Raw genomic sequence first — 18,015 nt, forward strand, 5'->3', positions numbered from 1 at the left:
GCCAGTCGCCCTGGAGCGGGGCGGCGAGTGGACGGAGGAAACCAACTCATGTGGGGCCTTGCCATGGCCGGCCTGAGTCAAGGGGAGCACCCATGTCCCCAGGGCGGGTTCCCACGCAGAGGACCCGAACTTCCCTAGGTCACGAGCGGAGTGACCCTGCTCAGTTCGCTCTCGGAGGAGGGAGAACTGTGACGTAGTGGGGGTACCTGGCTGGTTTCTATGCTGCTGGCTCTGGGGGATCCCCCACTGGCTGCCGTGGGTACCACGACCCAGCAAAACAGGATGAGTCACTATGCAAACCAGTGGCCAGACACCCCCCATGGAGAGGAACAAAGGAAGGTGGAATGCTGCCTTGGCTGGGGGGCAGGGCTGGAAGGGAGGGAGTTGGTTGCTGGCTGTCGGAGGGCATGGAGGGGAGCCTAGGAGAAGGGGCTGGAGTTTAGGGGCCCAGTCTCCCCCATCCCAAGGGGGCCTGAGGCATCCTAGCCCAGTTCCTGTGACCAGACTACATCGGTGCTGCGCTGAGCTGGAGGAGCAATAAACCACCCTCAATTCCACTGGCTGGTGCAGTCTGTTTGTGCCATTTCGGGGTGCAGGAGACGGGGAACCCCCAACGCGCCGTCACAGCATCCCTTTCCAGAAAAGGAATAAGAGATCCTCCGGAAAAGGGCTTATTTTCCGGAGAATCACGTCTAGACTGGCGCTTTTCTCCGGCTTATCCCCAAGCCGGAAAAAAGCGGCAGCCATGTAAATGCAAATGCCACGGGGGATATTTAAATCCCCCGTGGAATTTGCAATTCCGAAGTCTACATTAGCATCCCTTTTCCGGAAAGGGATGCCAATGTAGACACAGCCCTTGGGAATGGGGCTAGTGCATGGGGGTGTCTTGCATTTGAGTTTCTGACCTTCTGAGCAATTCAGCACTGCCCTGCCACTGGGGTAGTGGCTTTTTCTGCCTTCCTGCCGCAGCCTCCACACAAATACATTGGGGACCGGCCACACGCCTGCCCTCGGCTCCAATGCACAATCCAGTTTTCCTCGACGCTGCAGCCCCATAGCAGCAAGAACAGACTCTGCCAGCTGGTAGAATAGAGGGGGTTTATGGCTTCTCCAGGATACAGCACAGCACAGACATGATGTGGCTACAGGAGTCAGGGCCAGGATGCCTCAGATCCCTTGGGTTAGGGATCCATCACCCGTACCCCTCAGCTCAGGCTGTTCCCTTCATGTTTCCCAGCCAGCAACTGACCCTTCCCCCAACACTCCCTTCTTTTGTTCCATCCCTTCCCTTAACCGGTAGAACCGGTTCGGTCACTGTCATGGGGGCCCTCTGGGCAGTGCTTACAGAGAGAGGCCAGTAGGGGTCACTCCCAGCCCCCAGCCCAAGCACAGCAACCAGCAAGGTACTGACACTACATCACACCAGTTGAGCAGCTGGTTGGGGCTAGCACCCCCTTCAAAGTCACATAGACTAGGTCCAGGCCCTGCCAGCTGGCCAGGCAGCTGGAATAAAGACAAACAACTGGAATCTTCTCTTGTGCTGAGGCAGAGGCCACAGCCGCTGTTTGCATGGAGTCCAGTTGTGCCGTCCATCCGGATCGCCTGTACAATCCGCATCGCTATCATCCTTTCTGGGGTGGGTGGGAAAACCATCATGAACGGCCCGGTCAGGTCTTCTGCTCCTAAGCCATTGGGCTGCATCTCCCTTTACACACCGCTTGTGTGTGGCACTCAACGGCTCAGGGGGCCAAGAGGCAGTCGCATGCTCACCTTGACTGGCTGCGTGGCAGACGCCAAGGCAGGTGCGAGGCACTGCGGTGCTGAGGGTCACAGACCCGCTGATTCGGAAGGGATGGGACGGTTTGCAGCGAATGCTGAATTTGATTGCTAGCAGTCTCCACACAGAGGAGCCAGCACCTGTCCACTCAGGTGGGCCTGACCCGTCGAGGTTGGATCCACTTCTGAACTCTCTTTGTCGGGGCTGGGGTCGGGCCCATCACTACTGATAAATTCTATACCTTGATTCACAAGGCTTCACTTTTCTATACATTACACGCAAGAATTCTTGCTAACATTCCTCTCCAGACAGCGCCTCTGTGCAAAAGGAACCCCCGGGTATGCCTGGCTGCAAGGAACATGTGGTGTTCTCTGTGCCAATGGGTCCATTTATTAGTTTTTAATGAGGGTGAAATAATTAACAGTCGCTGAAAACATCCCATTAGCCTGCGTTGTACTTTAAAGGGAGATGGAAAATGAGCCAGTATTGTTGCCCATCCACTAAATACTGCACTGGAATGAAATGCCCCACTGACCTTTAGGAGTAGAATTCGAAATATATGACTGTGTGACATAGGCCCTATACTGCAAGTCGCAAATGGAGAGTCCTCTTTAGCTCAAGTGGGGAGAGCCACCTAGACTGTCAATGTAAATGATAACATACTGCAAATAGTAAGGCCAGAGCTACTCTTCAGGCCAGCCACTCCAAGCACCTGCATTAGGCCAGACTGTTTCTCCCCGCTGCTTTCCCAGTTGTCCTTGCTCTTATAAAAGTTTTCCCATTGTCCAGCCCAAGCCTTTCTGAGCTGAACTGAAACCCGGCAGTCAGAGGGGTATGTCTGAGCCTCCTGCTGGTGAACTGGGCTTCTGCCCGCTGCTGCATCAGAACAGGACTGATAAATCCCGAGAGGGTTTCAGCTGGTCTTTGTTGGGGGGTGGGGAGGGTCTGGTAAGGAGCAGGGCAGGAATCAGCACAGGAGTAGGATAGAATCAGCAATGCAAGGTTAACTCACCAGATCAGCCTACCTGTGTCCAGGAGCTCCATTTTCCATTCAAGTCCTGTCCTCTTTCCCACCCCTGCAGGGTCTTGATCTCCACCAGCTGGCCATATGGCGTGGGGAAGACGAGAAGTGCATCTCCCAAGAGCGAGATAGCATGGGCGTGGGGGGAAGAACCCCCGCCATGCTCAAATACCACTTGGCACAGGACTTCACATAGGCTGGAAACAGGGGCTCCTCTCCAGCTGCAATGAGGAGGAACCGGGCTGCATTTGGTGCTATCGTTCCTTCTGCTGCTAGGAGAGGGGCCAAGTCACCCTAACTCTAACCCTCCCAGATCCCTGAGATAGCCTCATCCTTTGGGCACGATTGGGAGACTCTCGTGTGTTAAAGTGGGTCCTAGCAATTCATGTGGCCACGTCCAAACCTAGATCCCCAGAGTCTACTGGCCGATGGGGGACTTGTGAGAACGGGTTCCACTTTTGCTAATCTCAACCCGTCGAGGAATCAGTCAACTTCCCGCAGAGACTACGCTGGCACCACCAACACTGCGCCTTTCCGGAGTGCAAAATGCTGCCATCCAACGGCAGCTCATTGAGAACCAGAGTGTATTAACAACTGTGTTGAATGGGAGACAATGGAAATCACTGTCCCATTTCACTCGCTCTTCTGAGTGAGGCCTCACTCGGAGGACGGTGTCCTTGGGAAAGACGTGCCCAAATTGGAGAGTGTCCAGAAAGAAAAAAAAATGGCAGAAGGTTCACGAAACCTGGCCTACGGGAAGGTTGGAAAACCTGAGCCTGTTTAGTCTTGAGAAAAGAAGTCTGAGGGGGAACCTGAGAACTGTCTTCAAGTATGCTCAGGGCTGTTAAAAAGAGAATGGTGATCAATAGCTCTCCTTGTCGATTGAAGGCGGGACAAAACCAATCAGTTTAATCTGCAGCAAGGGAGTTCTAGGCGTGATATTAGGAAAAACTTTGCACCGATAAGAATAGTTACGCTCTGGAATAGGCGTCCAAGAGAGGCTGTGAAATCGCCATCATAGGCGATTTGAAAGAACTGGTCAGACTAACACCTGTCAAGGATGGTCTAGGATAGTTTATTCAGTCCTACCTCGGCACAGGGGACTTCTTGCGGTCCCTTCTAGCCATTGGAGTCTATGAACGTGATAATGAAGCTCAAGGGATTCTGCCTGCGTGGAGCAGGGAATTGTTGCTTGCTGGACCAAGAGAAGCTTTCTTCACTGAGGCCTGTGCATTCACAGAGAGGTGCTACATATATTTAACTCAGACCTTACTCTGTGGCCAATCCGTTAGTATCTAATATCTACATGTTTATTTATAAGAGCAAAGAAGAACGAGAAAGTTTTAAATGGTCAAGGAAAACGAGTGCATACACTCTTGTATCAGGTTTAGAGCAGTGATGGAATAAACTGCTGGCTTATAAAGGGTACAGCTACACGGAGCGGGGGGGCAGGGTTTGAGATACCGGAGGTATCCCGAAAAATCTCCGCCGCGTTCAGGGAATGCGTTTGCTCTTCTACTTTTTTTTGTCAGTGTAAGTCCAAAATGGAGATGCTTCCAGTTAGACTGCTGCCCTGTTCAGATGGCATGGAGCCTGAATTCTCTCTTTGGGATAAGCAGCCAGTTCCATTAACAGACATTAGTCTGTGTCTACACTGACAGACAAAACCATGCCACTGTAGTGTACACACTTCCTACATGGATGGAAGGGATTTTACCATCAATGGAGTAAATACACTTCTCCAAGAGGCAGTAACCAGGTCAACAAAAGAACTCTTCCATCAACCTGGCCACATCTGCACGATGAGTTTAGTGGACATAACCATGGTGCTCGGGGAAGAGAGGGGGGGGAATTGCAGCACTGAGCAACATAGCTACATCAATCTAATTTTGAAGTGTAGCCCACACTTTAGGAATAAAAGGTGGCCAAGACCTATGTGATGGCGTGTTGGGGTTCCCCCCGATCCTGCACCCCCGTAGCAGCCAGAACAGACTCTGCCAGCCAGTAGAAAAGAGGGTCTATTGCTTCTCTAGGGTACAACACAGCATAGACGTGATGTAGCTACAGGAGCCAGGGCCAGGATGCCTCAGATCCCTTGGGACGGGGTGCCTAGGCCCCTAAACTCCCAGCCCCCTGCTTAGTCTGTCCCCTTCATGGTTTCCCCCAGCCGAAACGAAACTTTCCCCCAAACACTCACTTCCTTTGTTCCATCCCTTCCCTTAACCAGTAGGGTCACTATCTACGTCACATGGGGGCCCTCAATGCGCCCCCTGCTGGGCAGTGCTTACAGACAGCAACGCCCAAGCATAGCAACCAGCAACGTACCGACACTACATCACAACCTATTAGAACAGTGTTTCTTAACCAGGGGTGTGTGTATTCCTGGGGGTACACAGACGTCTTCTAAGAGATACATCAACTCGTCTAGATATTAGCCAAGATGGATAGGAAATGGTGATGGAGAGGGATCACTTGATGATTCCCGGTTCTGTTCACTCCTTCTGGGGTACCTGGCATTGGCCACTGTCGGCAGACAGGACCCTGGGTTAGATGGCCCTTTGGTCTGACCCAGCCTGGCCGATCTTATCTGCCTAGTTTTACAACAGGCGACATAAAAAGCACTAACAAAGTCAATACAAACTAACATTTCATCCAGGCAAAATGAGAACGTCAGCAGTTTTTCAGTAACTGTGCACAGTGAGACACTTTCGTATTTTTATGTCTGATTTTTGAGCGAGTCGTTTTTAAATGAGGTGAAACTTGGTGTATGCAAAACGAATCAGACTCCTGAAAGGGGTACAGCAGTTGGTAAGGCTGAAAACCACTGTAGTAGAACCGACAATCCAGCCCTTACCAGTCTGCTCTGTGGTCACCCCAGTTTCAAATGACTGTCCGCCCTCTTCTTCTTAAGACTTACCAGTATCTAGCCCCTATCAAGTGGGGTCTTTTCCCCCATAAACCTCAAAGCATTTACACATATGGGTCATTGCTGTCATCTCCATTTTATAGATGAAGAAACTGAGGCACGGAGTCGGTCTTTACCCCTGGTAACCCCACACGTCAGACCCAGGAACAGAGGACTTCAAACTCTCTTCCTTCTCACCGTGGTGGGGGCTAAGGGTAGAACCAAGAGTGCTCAAGGTTACAGGGCAAGGGGAGATTGCGAAAATAAAGTCGTTCTGCCCGGGTGTTTTCTCATTTTGGTACAAGGAGGATTTCGGTTTTTGCTGCCTGTGTTGCTACACACTGCCCTTCAATCTGAGGCTTTATTGTGTCCTGTGGATTAAATCTCACAGGAGTACATGAGCCCTGAAGGGTACAACATTCATTTCTCAGTATCCTCATACAGCCATCTAGACCTAGTGCCAGTGTATGGTTTATTTATTCATTTTAGGGGGGGCTTCAGGGAGGTGGGGGAACTTCCAGCCAGCAGCAGGGAGTAGGACAATATTCCGAAATATTCTCTCTCCGTGAAAGTTCCCCTGCCATGGGCACTGTCCTGCAGAGAGCTGAGTTTGTGGCATGCAGCCACGCCGTGGAGAGAGGCGCCCTCCACTCCCGGCTTTACCCACATGCAGTTTTACTCCAGGAAGTGGTGGAAGTGACTGTGCTGGCAAAATGGCCAAGTCAGGCCTGACCCGCTGCCCCAGGGGTGCCACGTGGCTGACATGCCACCTTTCGGACGTGCTGGCCCACCACACACCTGACCACTGGCACTGGCCACTGTTGGCAGACAGCATCCTGGGCTGGACGGACCTTTGGCCAGACGCAGTGTGGCCGTTCCTATGTTCTTATGAATCATTGATCCCACGTCTTGCTCCATAACCCTCTACTCCTGCCTTTGCTGAGCGACGGTGTCATCTTATTGATGTAAGTCTGTCCCATTGAGCCCTGTTGTGGGACGATGTATTCGTCCCTCTCCCAGAGGAAGCTGTCGCATCCCTGGGTTCTTGGAACCATGCCCAGCCCCACATGCCCTGAAACTCAACTGCGGTTCCACACCCATGCCCCTCCCACTCGGGCAGTGCAGCCTAGCAGCCAGAGCATTTAGCGGCAGGTTGGAGGTCGGGGTAGCAGGATCCAGGCCCTCCCTACTCTATAGGGTCCCAACCCAGGGCCCAATTAGCAGATGCGTGGTCCACTGCTTCCTCAGCGGGGAATCCCACCACAACACGCTGAACTCCTCGGGGGTCCATCTCCTACCTTGGGCTACTTCCTACCAGTCTCCACCGGACTCCTTCCAGGGTCCTTCCTCCAGATCCTCGGCAGCGTCTCTGGTGTCTCGCTGGCTGGTCCCCAGGTCCGGTCCCACCGGCGGTTCAACCACGGGATCTCAGCCAGCCCTGACTGAGCCTCTCTCCACGCCTTTATACCCGAGCTGCGGTCTGAGCATGCCCAGCAGGGCTGCGGGGGCGGGACTTCCTCAGCCAGGTGGGCCTGGTTAGACCTAGCTCCCCCCACTGCAGGGCTGGGTCCACCCATCACAAACCCATTCACCTCTTTCTTTAGTGGCCTCCTTGTATGTGATTGGAAACTAAGCTGTAAGCGGTTTGGAGCAGGCATGTGAATTGCAGGAACAATGCCCAACAAGGATATGGGCCCTGTTGGGCCGGATGCTGTAAAAACACCCCACAGTCAGGTCATCTCAGCCTCACAGGACTTACAATCTGAATGTAAACCAAGAGAGAACAGGCGAGGAGGGGAAGGAGAGGCGAACACTGAGAGAATTCTGGGCAGCAGGGTAAACAGCGGTCACAGGGCACCGGCTACCTAGCCACTGGCGGGTTCGTCTGCGTCGTGAGACATTGAGCTCACTTCTGGGCGCTGGGCCATAATAAATGGATATTCTCTTTCTCTGTTGGTCCCAAATCCTCACCGACACAGCCCCCAACTGGGAAGGAGAAAGACACTCCCCACATTCCCCAGGCTAGTAGAGTTTGTGTGCTCCAGCGTGGAGCACCAGCAGAGGCTCCCCAAAGCTGGGGAGGGAGCCCCAAACTTCAAGGGGTGGATCCAGGTAAGTCGGGGGCCACATGCGGCCTTAGGTTCCCCACCCCTGACTAATGAAAGGAAAAGACTCTATAGAAATAGGGAGCTCGTTGCATATGAAGTGGTAGGCGCCGGCTGCCTAAACCAGGATGCTAAATAGAAAACTTTGTGCTCAGACGAGATGGAGAGGGGAGTCAAGCCAAGTGCCCCCGCCCCATATGAAAGATGAGCTGGAAGCAACAATTCCTTAGCACCTCAGATTCTGCAGGTGCCCTTTCCTTGTTGGTGCTCCACGGCGGGGGCTTCATGGGGCAGCCAGATGCCCCCACTGGGTTTTCCAGCAAACTCAGAGATGTCCAGAAGGGAGGATCCTGTAGGGAACAGAGGGGAGTCTTGCTGTGATGCAGTGGGGCTGGGGAAACTGGGCAGCCAGGGCAAAGGCCCTGCCCCCGACAAACATCCTGCGGTCCACGATATTCCCCCATACAGCATCTTGAGAGTTCAGAAACTCACCTGCCTGCTCTCGTGGGAATGGTACCTAAGCAACACGGGGATTCTAGGAATACAGTAATTTCTCATTTAACACGTGCCCGCTTAACACATTTTCACGGTAGCACGATTTTTTTTAGGGAATGTTTTTTGAATTACACGACCATCCCCGGAATAACACCATTTCCCCAGCCGGCCCGTCGCTGACGGCTACGCGAGGCTTCCCCCGCCTCCCTGCAATGCGGCGGAGGGTTCACCGCTCACCACGCCATTCCCCGCTGACTCCCCCTCGCCGAATGCAGTGCGGGTCCCGGCAGACCCGTCACAGGGGCATACTCCCAACCCAATCTCCCTCCCTTCTCCTCCCCTTCCCTTCCCCAGAGCCAGACGCCTCCTCTCCCTGCTGTAACCCAGTCCCCTTTCTCCCCCAACCTTATGTCCCGGTCCCAACAGACACCACCGCTTGAAACGCAACCCCCACCTTTTCCATTATTTTCAACGGGAAAATTAACCCCGCAGAACACGTTTTCACTTCACACGCTCATTTTCTGAAACATCTCGACAGTGTTAAATGAGGAATTACTGTACGGCTCTTTCTACAGGTTTCTCCGGCTAGACAAGGCCTTGAATTGGGAGGTTTCTCCCCAGTTAGTAAAAAGGCTCCTCAGAGTGATGCCATATCTGGAAGGAGGGTCTCTGGAGACGGCTGCAGGAATCCGAGTTATATTTTAACCCCCATTTGTTTCAATGGAAGCATAAAATGCCCTGCCGCTTGATATTAACTAGATGACTCCTGCTCTTTCTTGGCATTTGCCATCGCAAATGAATCCCCATTAATTCCACCCCTTGCCCACCCCTCTGCTTGGTCCTCTCTTCATCTTGCAGCTTCCTGAGCCTGGCCCTGCAAAATCAATAAGTAATTTAGAGCCTGGCAAATGCAGAGGAAAACAAGTTATGCTGCCCGTATCTGAATATTTCTAAGTCCGAATTGTCTGAGCAAACAGGGGCTCTGTCCACTCCACAACCAATCCGTGCAGCAGCGCACGGCTACCAGCGTAAGACCATAGACTTTTTACAATAGACGGTGAACAAACAAAAATGTTTAGAACCACCCCCTTGTTCAGTTATATTGGTGGTAAGCTAATAAAAAAGGACTTACAGTCCCAGCTCCATGCTGAATACTTGGGAGAATAGGGCTGATTCCATGGAGGGTGTTTGACAGCCAAAGAGAAAATATCCAATTTGGGTTCTTTGACCTAGGGCTTAAAGTGATCTCAAAGAAAACACAGAATGTGGCATTGGCTCGGAAATCACACTGCTCATTTAAATACGTATCTAACGGCCGTTGTCAAGGACTGGCCCGCTTTACAGCTGCATCGAAGGTCTCCATTTCCTGTGCTTTCCGAAATAACCTGGAAGTGTGCTGCTTTTCAGGGGTCTGTCCCATGACTGAGGTTCACAGTTCTGAGCTGTAGTGCAAGAGAGGAAACAAAAATCAGATTTCGGGACAACTTTCAGGGGATGCATTGTGATCAGACAAGGTGATCCATGACGAGAGTTCTGCAAATCTCAGTGGTTTGTAAGCAGCAGAATCGGGGGCGGGGGAAGCTGTGATGCTCTAACCTTGACCTTTCATCCATGCTCCATAGTCTTAGAATGTCCAGCTGTTAAAAGCGTTACTTGTTTTGACATGAGCAGCTAGTCAACGTTTGGGATCCAGCGGGTTGTTCCGGGCAGGAGGAGAAATTGCATAAAGAAAAGACCAGACTCCATTGTCAATCATGTTTATTTCACATGATCAGCAGTGAAGTAATGAACAACACTGGTTAACTGGTCAGTCCCACTAAATAAACCACTTCCAAAGTTATAATTTATCCATTGGAAAGGCAGCGCAGCTACAGGTCATATGCAGTTTTTCTTCGCAATCATGAGGGTTCGACACCCAATTTTTATTTAAATTGGAGCCTAAATTGTGCAGAAGCTGATCTGGACACCAGAAAAGTGCCACTTCAGTATCCCCGTCAACTTGCTCAGCTCAGATGCTAGCAGGGGCCATCTGGCGGACACGTTCATCCCTTCCAAGTCATGCTTCGATCATCAGAATGGAACGAAGCCTCAATATCAGAGCATAGCTCGGTTGAAACTGGCCAGTTTTACCCGTTACTCATCAAACCGTTAAGTAGCCCACACACGCTCAAACACATTGGGAACTTTTCAAAGAGTTTCCAGATTATTACAAATCCCAACACGAGTGGAATTCCATAAGCACCACTGGACCATTTCACATGCTACTAATGCTGACCTCATAACAGGTCTTGCAACTCCGTGTTCAACATTGCTGGTGGAGGGCAACCTCAGCCCGGTGAATAAGTCAATGATCTAAACTGGATGCCCATTCATTAACTCGAGGCATCTTGTGCATTCAGCCATGGAAGTGCAGTGGCCATAGTTGTGTGTGCAGATCAGGTATTTGTCCGTGTGTACGTCTTTTTAGACAGCACATGCACATATCCAGTATACAGCATGTAGTCGCGGTCCAAATGCAGCTGGGAGGCTCTGCACACATTTAACCACAACCATATGGGCCCCATGTTTGTAAAAATGATCCTGAAACATAGTCCTGTTTGTAACTTGTCCCCTGCTGTCAGCAATTCCCAAACCTGTTCAGTTAACAAGGCTGGTATCCATCTCTCTCTGAGCTCATTATTATTCATTTAATATTTTTACTGCATTACAGCCAGGTCAGAGTCCGTTGTGCTAATCAATGGACAAAGAGATAGTAAATGACAGTTCTAACGAGTTCAGTTTGGAGGACAAGCTCTTCTGCCAACCAACCATTTGCTAGCTGCCTAGTGGAGGTCAGGGTGAGCTTTTGAAATAAATTTTTGTTCTAATAAGCGGTTGGCTGCAGCCTTACATTCCAGGACAGGAAGTGCATCCAGTTGTCCTTATCGCCAGTGCGCGGAGAATACGACAGAACACTCCGAAGTTCCACTGGCGTTCACTAGGGGCGCTGGAGAGAATAAAGGAGTGCTCTCTCGTGAAATTCACTTCCACGCACAGTGTTCCCATGTTACGTACAACTATGAAGACTACTTCAAAATACTTACGTGCTTCAAATATTCCGTACTTGGTACTTAAGTGCATTGTAAAGGTAGATAAAACACAATGGGCTTTTTAGCTGCAAGTGCTTTTTTAAAATTGGCTTTTGAAACAATCACGTCCCTCTTGGATTCTGGTTGGCCTGCTCCCTTGGGAGCTAGAGGCGCTGTATTCCAGCTCTCACACCAGCTGGAATGGGTGGCAGCCCTCCCCTTTCATTTCTGATTCTTCACGACAACCAACTGCAGATAGACTCACTCCCCAACCCCGCCCATTAGCGGTGGGAAAACATGTTCAGAGTGCCTGGGGAGATGCCAACGCACCATGCCCCTCGTGTGGATACTTTTCTGCAGTAACGACTCTGTGATGCACCAGCAGCCAAAGAACAAGCAGATAAGCACAGTCTTAGAAAAGATAAGCTCCTTATCGCACAGGATTTGAAAGTATTTCTTGTATTTCTACTTATCTGCTATATATTTTAGAGCATTTGTCTGTCTTTTGTTTGACTTTCTGTTCAAGAACTCCTCCTAAACTGTAAGAGCTAGGACCACCAAATTTGGTATGCAGCTTCATAGAATCATAAAATCCAAGGAGGCCATCAAGTCCAGCCAAAGGCAGGACCAATCCCAATTAAATTATAGTAATTCCTCATTTAACACTATCGAGATGTTTCAGAAAATGAGCGTGCTAAGTGAAAACGTGTTCTGCAGGGTCAATTTTCCCATTGAAAATAATGGAAAAGGTGGGGGTTGCGTTTCAAGCGGTGGTGTCTGTTGGGACTGGGACATAAGGTTGGGGGAGAAAGGGGACTGGGTTTCAGCAGGGAGGGAAGGTGTTTGGCTCTGGGGAAGGGAAGGGGAGGAGAGGGGAGGGCGATTGGATTGGGAGTATGCCCCTGTGACGGGTCTGCCGGGACCCGCACTACGTCCGGCGAGGGGGAGTTGCTGTGGAATGGCGCGGCGAGCAGCGAACCCTCCTCCGCTTTGCAGGGAGGCAGGGGAAGCCCCGCGCAGCTACCAGCAATGGGCCAGCTGGGGAAACCGTGTTATTCCGGGGACGGTCGTGTAATTCAAAAAACGTTCCCTAAAAAAAAAATCGTGCTATCGCAAAAACGTGTAAAGCAGGCACATGTTAAATGAGGAATTACTGTATCTCAGCCAGGGCTTTGTAAAACCAGGACTTTAAAACCTATTTTCCATCCCTTCCAAGTCAGCTTCCTCTTATCCTAACTTAAAGCAAGGTCAGGGTTTGGGTGTTCCAGGAAAAAAGGGCTGTGCCTGGAATGGAATTGCTTCTCAGAAAACCGTATAGAAGAGACAGAATGACCAGGTTTTGCTCTTGCTCCCTGATAGGGACAGAAGGAGGAAGAGCAAGCAGTCCTGGTCTGAATCTCCGGTGGGGGGGGGGGGGGGACTTTGCTCCCCCACCCTCCCTGCCCACCCGCTACACACACACACACAACACCACACAGTTTCCTGCCCTGCCCCCCTCCTTAAGGACCTGACCAATGCCGGGTAAATGTGCTAGTAAACACATAAATGCTATTTCCACAGCACACTAGTACTTAGAAGTACTTTCTGCGATGCTGTGCTTGGCACTCATATGGAAGTCAACTTAATCGGCACTTATGGCTACAATCCCACCGGGAAGGTCAAGTTGCAGGCTTTGGCACAACTTGACTTTGATTCTCGTTCCACCAGTCTTTCATTCTCGGCTGTTGCATTTATGTTTGTGAAAGTTCCCGGACTGGTTCACAGTGGTTGCTCTCAAGGGCAGCTCTACCTGGGAGCTTCTCTCATCCCGGTCTGATCTTGATCACAGCCCAGGTGGTGTGAATCAATAGCACCAAGAAAAAAAACACGTTTGTCCGTCTGCTCGAATACTTGTGCTTGTGTAGTGAGTGATCCGCTGGGTATCGGACCATCTAACAAAGTCTGATTTGGAGGGTCGTATGAATTATTTTTGCATAAAATCCTGTTTCCATTTCAGGGATTCAGAACAAGATTGAAATTTGATGTATTGAATGTTACCATATGTCCACGAAGCCAGTTTCTACCCACAGGCTAGTGGGATGTGATGGACAGATGCAGACGGATTCCTCCCGCACTGTACTAAGCACGGCATTTATACTGTGCCATTCTCCATGGGATCAGAGCAGATGGATACAGTCCTGTGTTTTGAATGTTACTATTCCTCCTGAGCACTCAGCTTGCCTATTTTATCTTCCCAATGATTTATCAAGATTAAGTAATAAATTATCAAAACCCTCCTGCAAGAGAGTTGAGTATTTTTACTATCCTGAGGTGACAGACCTCATAACTGATGCACAGAGAGGGGAAACTGACCTACCCAATGTCTCAGGAATGAGTAGACAGTAAGGATTAGAAGTCAGAAGTTCTAGCCACAGTCCACTGGTATGCTAAGCACTAGACTACACTTCTGTTATATCCATGTATGATGCTGGTTTGGTGGATCTAGAAAATAACGTGTGTGTGTGTGTAACCCACACACCTACTTAATGGCTGTGTCTAGACTGGCAAGTTTTTCTGCAAAAGCAGCTGCTTTTCCAGAAAAACTTGCCAGCTGTCTACACTGGCTGCTTGAATTTCCGTAAGAACACTGACGATCTCATGTAAGAAATCAGTGCTTCTTGCGGAAATACTATGCTGCTCTTGTTCGGGCAAAAGTCCTTTTGCACAAAAGCTTTTGCACAAAAGGGCCAGTGTAGACAGCTCAGATTTGTTATGCACAAAAAAGCCCCTATCGCAAAAATGGCGATTGGGGCTTTTTTGCGCAAAAGCGCGTCTAGATTGGCATGGACGCTTTTCCGCAAAAAGTACTTTTGTGGAAAAGCGTCCGTGCCAATCTAGACGCTCTTTTCCGCAAATGCTTTTAACGGAAAACTTTTCCGTTAAAAGCATTTGCGGAAAATCATGCCAGTCTAGACGTAGCCAATGAGTTTACTCTACACAACCTTAGCTCAGATGCAGCTGGCTTTTAGCTGAAGTGGTAGAGGCTCAGGCACAAAGCTCCAGAGGTCTCAGGTTTGGTTCTGCCTGTCGGCAATACAAATATGGGCTCGACCAGGATTTGAACTGGGATGTCTCTGAAGCTCGGGAGGCATATACCCTGCTAGGGAAAGTACATAACCCACACACTTACTGGGTGTGGTTTGCTGTCCCATGTAGTGGCACTTAGACCATTTACAGAGAGAAAGAATGAGTTTCCTCTACAGTCTTAACTGGGAGCGAGTTGGCTTTTCGTTCAAGCTCTAGAGGCTCATGCATGAAACTCCAGAGATCCCAGGTTCAATTCTGCCTGTCTGCATTGCATGTGTAGGTAGATCGACTCCAGGATCACAGTCCCTGTCCCAGACACGCCATTAATACAAACGCTAGTCATGAATAATTGGCAGTATGTGTGTGTTTTCATCCATCAAAATCAAAGCCCTCTCCAAAGACCAGCGTGTGTCATTTCTCCTCATTTTGCAGATGGCATAACCAAGACTCAGAACTGACGTCCTTCTCCTGTGATCAACCAGCCAGTCAGGGATAGGAATAGCATCAAGGGGTCTCGATTCCCAGTGATCAAGGCACTAGACACCCACTCCCTTGCTGCCGCTAGTCAGGCAGCTAGGTTTGAGTTACAGAGACATGTGATGTTCACGCAAGGGTTGCCAATGGCTTGTAGATTCCAGTTACACCCCCATGTATGTTTTCAGATAAATGAGTCATGATATACTTTGTGTGTAACTGCCACCGGGCGGATTTGAACCTGGGACCTCTAGAGCAGAACATAGGAGCCTCTACCCTCTGAGCTAAAAGCCAGCTGGCTCCCAGCCCATGCTGTAGAGGTCTCTTGATCTTAGCTGTTGCTGTGGTCTAGGTACCACTTGAATTGCTCAGTAACCACACTAGGGCTACGTCTACACTGGCGCGATCTTGCGCCAGAGCTATGCAAATGAGGCTAAGCGTGGAATATCGCCAAGCCTCATTTGCATATCTAACAAGTTGCCATTTTTGCAGAAGAGGCTCTTGCGCAAGAAGGAGCGTCAACACTGGCCCTTCTTGCTCAAGAAAAACCCTCTTGCGCAATGCCGTTACGCTGATTATTTTTAGGCATAACGGCATTGCCCAAGAGGGGTTTTCTTGCTCAGGAAGGGGCAGTATAGACAGCTCCTTCTTGCGCAAGAGCCTCTTCCGCAAAAATGGAAGCTCATTAGATATGCAAATGAGACTCGGCGATATTCCACGCTTAGCCTCATTTGCATAGCTCTGGCGCAAGATCACGCCAGTGTAGACATAGCCTAGGTGTGTGGGTTACACGCGCATGGTAGCTCAAGCCAAGAGTGAAGGGATATTGTTGTGCTGTACAGAATAAGCCATCTTGTCGTACGTAAGACCTGACGGCTGAGATAAAACCGCGATCTGTTTAGTTCGGGTGGAAGGTGGTCCAGCTGAGCAGAAGGATTTGTGCTCTGGTGGTCAGTAATTAAAAGATTTATCATAGAATACACACTGACCAAGACAGCTGAGTTCATACGCCACTGAGCAGGCAGCAAAAGGGAGTGATGCTTTGCTGGATTTCCAACTTCTCACGAAAGTGTCTTTTTTTTTTTTTTTTTGCCTTCCCTCCAGGTCTAATAATACATGAAGGGCCCTCAGTTTACCGGATTTTCAAACGGTGGCAGGCGGTAAATCAGCAGTGGAAAGTGTTGAACTATGACAAAACAAAAGATATGGAGGACCAAAAAACAGGGACCAGGACAAATGTCCGAACCTCCTCCCAAACCAACCATTCGTCCTCCACCGGTGGTACAGCCAGCAACTCCGCTCCTACCGACAACGGGGTCCGAGGCACAAACCACACCACCGGCACCCTGTCCGACCACCACTGTGCTTACACCATCTTGCATATACTCAGCCAGCTGCGGCCTCACGAACAGAGAAGCCAGTCTAGCACTAACAGAGAGCTTGTCATGCGGGTCACAACGGTCTGAGGGAAAGAATTCAGGAGGCCTTACCACAAAGCGGAGGAGACAAAGCACTCAAGAGCAGTGATGCATGGTGTGCCTTTAATTTTTCTGGCTAGCTGCGCAAGGTGGAGAAGCAGCTCTTGGCCAACGGAGGAAGGAGGTAGAGGCAGAGGTGCACACACATGCTGAAGAGGTTAACGTTTTCCAGCCAGTCAATATTATTTTTTAAAATAAAAACAAACCAAGTGCAATATGGACTAACAAATGACTGGGCAGAGTTTTGGAGAAGCAGAGTCAGAGCCGGTATTAGCATGTCTTACAAGTTTTATTAGCTGGGATGGGTAATGTTCTTCAAACACACAAACACACACACACACACAGAGCGTGGGATTCTAACAGCGAGAAGGGGAATGAAGGAGGCGATGTATTTAGAGGAGTTTTCGGATGGTGTTAAGCAGGGGTGTGATCCATCGTTTTATTTCATAAATCATGTGGGAGCCTTGTATTATTCACGATAGCGTCTTTCCACTGAAATGGCTGAGGATTTTTCAGTTTTGATATTAAACAAAAAAACCTGTCCAGATTTCACCCAAAGCAAAAACCCCTGATGTCAGATGCTCCCGCTAGGGGTTCGGAGCCTGGTTTTGAGAGACAGTTTGACCAACATTTTGGGGCAACATTTGTACAAAGACACTGTGGGTGTTTGAAGCACAAGTCCTGGTACGATGCCCCCAAATCCCACCTCCAAACCTTCCCGCTCACAAAAACCATCCTCCAGGGAGATTTTGACAAAGGCAGCTGCTCCGGGTTAATTTCTGCTCATACCTCATCCCCCTATTTGCTAACACTAGGCCAGTCCCACGTCCACAGTTTCTCCTGCATCTGTGATTCAGATACTCCTAAGAGGAGGGGGGGTTTTAACCTGTATTTCCCTGCTGCTCAGTTTGCAAGAGTCTCACTCGATGTTGTAGGTTAAGCTCTCGATATCCAGTTTGAGGAATGATTGAATGGAAGACACTAAACGATAAGCTAACAAAGACTTAGTCTGAAGAGAGAACGCAGTCTCTGAGGGTGTGTCTAGACTACACCTCTCTGTCGACAGAGAGAAGTAGATTAGGCACATTGAAATTGCTAATGAAGCAGGATTTAAATATCCCGCGCTTCATTAGCATAAACATGGCCGCTGCTTTTTTTCAAAGCGGAGTTTTTTCAAAAAAAGGCAGTCTAGACACGGATCTGTCAAAAATAAACCCTTTTTCGACAGATCATATATTCCTCAAAAAATGAGGTGTACAGGACCTGTCGAAAAAGGATTTATTTTCGACAGATCCGCGTCTAGACTGCCGTTTTTGTGGGTTTTTTCGAAAAAACTACATTTTGAAAAAAGCGGCAACCATGTTTATGCTAATGAAGCATGGGATATTTAAATCCCGGCTTCATTAGCAATTTCGATGTGCTTGATTTGCATCCCTCTGTCGACAGAGGGATGCAGTCTAGACATAGCCAGCATGAATAAGTTCCACTTTTAATAAGTCTCTTTCTCTAGGAGCCATCCATGAAAGTGACAGTATCCAGGAACATTCTCTTTCAGTGCACAATGTCTGAATCATTTGTGGGTATTAAAGGGACACTGTCAAGTTATTTTTAAATAGCTTTTAGGGG

General features: G+C 49.6%; 1 protein-coding gene across 2 annotated transcripts in view; it reads left to right on the plus strand.

The window, feature by feature from the left end:
- MARCHF4 (membrane associated ring-CH-type finger 4) overlaps nt 1–17,488 on the plus strand; it is an 85,032-nt gene extending 67,544 nt beyond the window's left edge. For both annotated transcript variants that reach the window (XM_075933029.1, XM_075933030.1), the window contains exon 4: nt 16,016–17,488. In XM_075933029.1, the coding sequence (XP_075789144.1) occupies nt 16,016–16,377 (362 nt within the window). In that variant the 3' untranslated portion in view covers nt 16,378–17,488. The remainder of the gene's footprint in view (nt 1–16,015) is intronic.
- Nucleotides 17,489–18,015: the final 527 nt, after the last annotated feature.

Source organism: Pelodiscus sinensis, chromosome 7 (assembly GCF_049634645.1).
Source record: "Pelodiscus sinensis isolate JC-2024 chromosome 7, ASM4963464v1, whole genome shotgun sequence".
Classification (NCBI taxonomy): domain Eukaryota; kingdom Metazoa; phylum Chordata; order Testudines; family Trionychidae; genus Pelodiscus; species Pelodiscus sinensis.